The sequence below is a fragment of the Geospiza fortis genome, unplaced genomic scaffold (assembly GCF_000277835.1).
Source record: "Geospiza fortis unplaced genomic scaffold, GeoFor_1.0 scaffold58, whole genome shotgun sequence".
NCBI lineage: Eukaryota > Metazoa > Chordata > Aves > Passeriformes > Thraupidae > Geospiza > Geospiza fortis.
Genome location: NW_005054359.1, coordinates 1,325,648 through 1,332,691, shown reverse-complemented (window position 1 = coordinate 1,332,691; position 7,044 = coordinate 1,325,648). Strand labels below are relative to the sequence as shown.

Below are 7,044 nucleotides of genomic sequence, written 5' to 3'. Positions count from 1 at the left end.
GAAGGGTTCATTTTATAAAGGACTGTCTGCAGTCATTTTAGAGTTCTCACTGACATACCACTTGATCCATAGGGTCATTGGAATAATAGCTTTCAGAATGGGTACAGCGAACCCAGACTGGCTTAAGCAATTCCTCATCTTCCTCTTCATTTTTTTCAGATGCATTCTCTTCTGATTCTTTGTCTTTGACAGCAGTATAATTTTTCTCTTTACTGGAGCTCTGGTTCTCAGACCACCTTTCTCTGTCCTCCTCCCACCGGGTTCTCTTTCTCTCTCTGCTTGGAGACCGGCTTAGTGGGAGAAAGCAAACAAAAGCAATTCTCTTTATTATTTTAAAATGAAAAACAGTTTGCTTTAGATCAGTAAGTCATTCTATCATATACATTGCAGCAAAATCCAGCTGCCTTTCCAACTTTTAAAGTGTTTTACTCTTGCACCATAAAGAGTACAAGAGTAATTTGTAGTTTTAAACTACTATAAAAATGACTTAAAAGTCAATGTGTTTTTTATTTTAAGCCATATTCAATAATTAAAAAAATACATGCCATTTTAAATTAAAATTCTTACTTGCATTCTAGTTGAATTTCTTCTATTTTAAGTTAGAAACTCATTGGTGAAAACTAAGTCACATCAGTCACAACTAGAAGTTACAATAAGAGGTTTCAAAGCACAGCCCACAAACTACTGGTATGACAAAAAAAGCTGAGTTTTAATAAAAGGATTATGCAGAACCCACACTTCTGTTACTCTAATACAGCTTTGAACAACACAAGGTGCATCACAAGAGTAATGCTTTTGAAAGACGAGTAAGGAAACTACCTACTCTTTTTTTAGTCTCCTCTGCCTACAAAACCAATAATGTTACAATATTTTCAACTATCCAGCATTCAGAAAGGAACAGCAATATAAGAAAAGCCTCTAAAAGATAATCTAGAGTGACTCTAAATAATTTTGGTACTTTATAGACTAGAAGACTTAAGAGAAAGTCTTTAGGACACAGCAATGAAACTCTCTCTCTCCAGAGATTAATCCTGTTTCTAACTCTACAAGGTCTTGAGATAACTGCCAAGCATCAGTAGATTATTATAAATTTAGGACACTCATTTTTTTTGGGTTTCAGATGCAGACACAAAACCTCGTGTGAGTGGATGCACAGAGCCTCAAATGCTCATGAGACCACATGCAGCCTTCTTTACCTGCCTGCTCTCTTGTAATCCTTTTTGTAGGATCTGTCTGGTGATGGTGATCTTCTGCTGTCTCGGTGCCGATGCCTCTCCCTCTCCCGCTCCCTTGAAAAGTTCAAAAAATGAGTTAAATGAGAAATCTGGCATTTCATACAGTCTACCTGAAAGGAACACTAAAGCAGCCTAAGATCATGTTATGCAAAATGACATCCACATGCTGACTGCTAAAAACCCAGATGTTCTCATCATTGACCTTCAAGAAACTTGTAAAAGACAGCCAAGCGTCCATGTCCTCCACCTTTGTCACAAAGCCATCTATCTCAATACTAGAGTTAATTCACACCATGCAGAGGTGACATTTATGAATTCCCCACAGGACTTATTACCATTTTTCCTCTTCTCCTGTTATGAATGGCAAAGCAGCTGAGGGAGCTGGGGTTGTATGCCCTGGAGAAAAGGAGGCTCAGGGAAGACCTTGTTGCTCTCTACAACTGCCTGAAAGGGGCATGTTGCCAGGTGAGGGTCAGCCACTTCTGCCAGCTAACAAGCACAGAATGAGACAGCCTCACGCTGCACTAGGGGAGATTTCATTTCGATTGAAGGAAAAATTTCTTCCCCCAAAGGGTTATTGAGTGATGGAACAGCTGCCCAGAAAAGTTGTGGTATCATCACCCCTGAAGGGTACTTTAAAGAAATGTAGGTGTGGCACTTAGGGGCACAATTAAGTGGAGGAGTTAGCAGCATAAGGTTACAGGTTGGACTTGATGATCTTAAAGACATTTTCCAACCTAAATAGTTCTATGAAATTACTGTATTTATTAGACAGGAAAGATCACATAGGCAGCTTTTATACCCTGCTAACAGCTGGTAAGTCATTGTGCATCTGTTAAAACTTCTAGTCTGCTGATACACTAGGAATTATAAACAGCTGCCTCAAGTGGCTTGGTGGGTTAACAGAATGAGACAAAATTATTTATGAACATATATATATGTTTGTTTCCACGCTCGTAATATGAAACAATGCAAATTTCCAAAGCAAAAAGTTCAGATAAATTATCTATTGTTTTTCCCCAGCCCCATTTATCCTTGTTTGTTGGTGCCTTGTTCAGGCATGGATTTCCATCTTCAGAGAGCGTACTCTATGCCATCTGACTTGCTTGAGAGACAGATGCTGCACAAAAAAAATCAACCCCAAGTCTGGCAAACAGTTCTGAATCAAAATAAGTAGATACATTATCAAGTAGATCTGGAAGCTGTTGGCCTAAAGCAGCAATCCAAAAGTGTTTGAGAAAGAAGCTAATGAAAACATGCGTTTTTAAAAATTAAAACTGAAGTTTGAAATTATGCAGAAAAAAGGAGAAAACTCCACAAGCATGTCATACAGAAAAGGACAGTGTCTTAATGCCAGTTGCATTCAGTTCTACAAAAATCCTTTTTCAAAAATCAAAGTAAACTTACTGAGTGTGAGGCTTGTGTGGTTTTTTTGAATGCAGGTGTCTTAAGGTTCTGTAATTAAGTCTCTGCATATCCAAATCAAAGGGGCTTCATTTACGCAGGCTTTATGCGTAAATTCATGTTTTACATGTAGTATAAAAAAATTCTGAACTTTTAAAATTAAGAGCATATGATCCAGGAACCCTAATAAATACTTTACTTTCCAGTAGCTCTTTGAATATTTTGGAAAAGCTCATTAGACACATAAAGGGCTACAAACAGAACAAATCTAAGACATGAGAAAGATTTAACCGATGATGGTTTGCTCTAAAATGTGCCACAGCAAATTATATCAGGTCAGCCCATAATTTCCAAGCTATTTGTGTCCACGAAGAAGAGGGACAGACATTTCATGATAAATCCCAAAAGAAGTAGTGCGCATTCTGAATTACATCAATGAAGCCTACAACTCACTCATACTCATTTTCACCTCAGTCCTCTTGAGATCACGGGTTGGGTTGCTGAGGTCTTTACTCTGAACACAACATGCTCTTCACTAAAACACCTTACTGCAAGGATTAGCTATGGGCCCCTGTCAGACTATAAACCCCACCAAGTCACTGTTCTCTACAAATACAAGGCTTACTGAAAGAAAGTAACATCTGACACCCTAACTCTGGTTTCCAAATCTTGAAATCTGAACTGCTAGGGGTTAATTGTTGGGAAGACTCAACCTTCCATAGTTTTAGAGCGCCAACTCTATTTTCCAGCCACAAGTGCATAAATTTCTAAGATAAATATGTTGAGCACTACTCAATAATCCACTCAGTGGGACGCAAAGAAGCTCTTGTTTTCTATCTCCATGGAGAAGATTAACAAGTCTGCCAGCTCACAACCGTGAGGCAAAGCAGTGCACCTGAAAGGTGTCTAAACAGTAACTTTTCCATGAGACACGACTACTGGCTACTTCCCGGGCTAGAGGGACAAACAAGGGTAAGGGAAGAACATTGATGCAAACACATACCGATGATGACATCTCCCCCCTGCAGGCAGATAACAGTTACCTATTTCGCTCATAACTTCTGTGATGAGGCGATATCCTTCCCCTGTCATAATCCGTCCGGTGCCGACTGCTTTCCTGCCTCCTCCTATCCGGACTGCGGCCGCGATCCCGACGATCGCCATGGTTAGCGGAGCGGTGCCTGTCGCCGTGCATGTGCCCGTGCTCACGGTGCCGGTGCTCATCGTAGTGCTTGCTCCTGTCCGGGGAGCGCCGCTCACTTTGGGATTTCTCTCCCTGGTACTGCCCCGTGTGCCGGAAGTGGCTGGGGGGGGGGAAGGACTGCTGCGAGTAGCCCGCCGAGTACACAGGCTGGTAGCTGACCTGCTGCGGCATGACTGGTGGCGGGGGAGGGTGTGGTACTGTGGGGGGAGGCATCATGTAAGGAAAGGTGCTTTGTCCAGCAGGTGCTCCTGGCACGGGAGTGTTGGTAGGGTTTGGCACTGGTGGAGGAGTGGGAGGGAAACATGGAGGCACTGGGAAGCTCTGCCGCATCTGGTGATTTGGAAATGGTGGCCTCATGGGACACTGGCTGATGGGATTTTGTGTGGAAGGGGGCACTGGAGGAGGATAGGGCACAAAGTCTGGCCTGGGAGGCATGTAAGCGGTGGCGGGAGGGTTGGAGTAGGTTGTCGGAGGGGCGGTTTGCTGCTCATACTGGTACTGCACGGAGGGCTGCTGTGGGTGAAGCTGCCGCAGGTTCTGAGGGCGGTAGGTCTGTGTTGAAGATCTTGCTCCTGGTCCCCCCTGGCCACGGGGACATCCTCGCCCAGAATGGAAAGACATGGCTCACCTTTATTGAGGAGAATAAAAATCCAGAGTCACACAATATTTGTAAGACGTCCTCAATGCATCTGCAGGAGCTACTCCTGAAGTGCTGAAGCTGCAGTTTCCTTTAACAGAAGCAGTAAATGATATAGACTTTCACTGGGAACTTTGTGCTTCTCAGACCTTTAGTGCAGGCCATTTATGCCCCTTTTGACTCCTTCAAGCCTCTAATCCATGAAAGCACTTACTGTCTCTAAGCCAGAACCCAAGCTGGATCATGCTTTACCACTTGGGGCAATGTAATTTCAACAAATTATAGTTATGATGACAGGTCAAGGATACAAGCACCTCCACTAGTACTTCGACACTTTGATATAAAACCTTTGGATACCCCACACCAAAGAAATCATTCATTACTAATAACTGCAGTGGTCATCGAAAGTTGCATAACAAAGAGTTCTCTCTCGAGCACAATTCTAAACTTTGGGCAGAATGACTTGACTAACACCTCACTGCATGCCACCTGGCCCAACAAATCATGTAAATTTTAAATTAAATGCTAGCAATTTACACTCACTATTGAGTCCTCAGTGTACTAAAGGACTGAATTCAACCGACTCTTCAAAGTGTTTTAAGTGAGGTAGGTATATTTTTGTGTAAAAACAGGTTACTCATCTTACAGGTTATGAAAAAAAATCATGTAGATTGTGCTGTTCTTTAATTTTTGTTGAAATAACGATTCCCAAAAAATCCCTCAACTGCCTTCTCAGCCCTGTTACCCTTGAAAAACTATCGCTGCTTAAAGTAGGTTTAAGTGTTGCTCAAAACTAGGCATGTATTTAAGGCATTAATGTTTATAAATGAAAGCACTGTGCTTAATTAAAGTTTAAATTGATTCTTTAATTACAATGTTAAGTTTCAAAACCTGAAAAAAGGGGAAAACACACTAAAGAAAATCTATGGCTGGAATGGAAGGAGAGGTGAAAACAATCATCTAAGCACCTCCAGAAGTCAAATCCTGTTTTCCGTAAGGGGAAGCGAGAAAGAAAGGGGAGACACACACACACACAAAATTGGAAAGATGACCAGAAAAAGGAAATAAAGCTTCCCTTTCACTGAGGCTTTGCTGATGCTGAAGTACATGCACAGAATATTCTCCCACCTGCTAGAGTGCAACATGGCCAACCTGGACTGCTCAGAGCACTACTCTCAGCTGCATTCCGGTGACACTGCAGTAAAAGATACAGCACTTGCTGAGAGAGAGTAGACAGCTTCTGGAGGGAGAAAGGAAAAGAAACACAGGGGCAAAGGACTGATATGAAAGAGGAGAAATCAAGAGGACTCTTACACATGCAGGGCTTAATGGAAGTCACTGGAATTGTTAGTGGTCATTCCTTCTCCAGAACAACCAAGGGCCAATGTGAGTGAGAATCCCACACTTTGAGGAGATAGCAGCCATGATGATATAAAGCCACTTGTTCCTTCCAGTCAGCCTGTACCAGCTCAGTACCCTGCAATATTGTAAGGGCACTCAAAAAAAAAAAAAAAGCCACAACAAACCAGGGGAGAAAAAAAGAAAGTCAATGTCCATTTTGCGTGGCAATAGGGCACCCCTTTGATATTACTCATTATAATCCATCAGATGCTGAAATAATTTTGCTTTGGTTCTCCTGTTGTGCTCTTACACAACTCAGGCTTGCAACAGAAGACTGTTCTAGACTTTGCTAATGTTCACATACACATTTTATTTAAACAGGCTGTACCACAGTGCCTTTAGGTGTGCTTCTTTCTAACATGTCACAGCATTCAAACAAAGACTCTTGTTTATCAGCTCTCAGATCGCCCTGACACCAGAGAACTGCGCTTGTTCTACCACTTCAATTTCAGTCCTTCAGGGATACACAGAATCACAACTGGAAAAAAGATTCAAAAAGACATGAAACTATTTTACATGCCTAAATTATTTTAAAGCTCCCTCTGCTGCAAACGCAAGGCATGTTTAACTTTCATTTAAAGTTAACTAAGTTTGAAAACACAGAAAAGGGCAAACTCCCCTTCCCCTGTCACCTAAAGAGGAATTTTATTGCACTGACAGGAGCCATAGCCATTGCATTCTAAAGCAGCACTGGTCCCCGAAAAAACACTTAATAAACTCGCCTCGCCCTGCAGATGCCCTGCTGAGAGCAACAGGGCACTGACACATCGAGAAGAGAGCACTGAGACGTGACATCATCAATGTCTGTAAGTGTCTAAGACAGGGTACCAAGGAGGATGGAGGCAAGCTCTTCTCGGCGGTGCCGTGCAACAGCACAAGAGTGAATGGGCAGAAACTGCTGCACAGGAACTGTTCCACCTGAACATGAGGAAGAACTTCTTTTAGTGTGCGGTTGCCCGCGCAGCAAACGCATTCCAGAGAGGTAGCGGAGTCTCCCTCACCGGAGATATTCAAGAGCTGTCTGGACACAATTCTGCGCCATGTGCTCTGGGACGGCCCTGCTGGAGCAGGAATATTGGACCAGATGACCTACTGTGGTCCCTTCCCACCTGACCCATCCAGTGCCACCCGGCCTCACCCCACCGCCGCCTCCCGACGGCCCG

At 42.9% G+C, this 7,044-nt stretch overlaps 1 protein-coding gene across 3 annotated transcripts in view; it reads right to left on the bottom strand.

Moving 5' to 3' along the window:
* DROSHA (drosha ribonuclease III) overlaps positions 1-6,908 on the bottom strand; it is a 73,032-nt gene extending 66,124 nt beyond the window's left edge. Inside the window, exons 1-5 of one of the 3 annotated variants that reach the window (XM_031059286.1) lie at positions 5,795-5,865; positions 5,609-5,675; positions 3,683-4,471; positions 1,197-1,289; positions 59-290 (exon numbers count right to left, since the gene is read on the bottom strand). In XM_031059286.1, coding sequence (XP_030915146.1) covers positions 59-290; positions 1,197-1,289; positions 3,683-4,464 — 1,107 coding nt within the window. In that variant the 5' untranslated portion in view covers positions 4,465-4,471; positions 5,609-5,675; positions 5,795-5,865. Of the gene's footprint in view, positions 1-58; positions 291-1,196; positions 1,290-3,682; positions 4,472-5,608; positions 5,725-5,794; positions 5,866-6,603 lie in introns of those variants that run through there. The other 2 variants (XM_031059287.1, XM_005423854.3) reach the window with 2 other exon arrangements.
* Between the last annotated feature and the right edge of the window lie 136 nt (positions 6,909-7,044).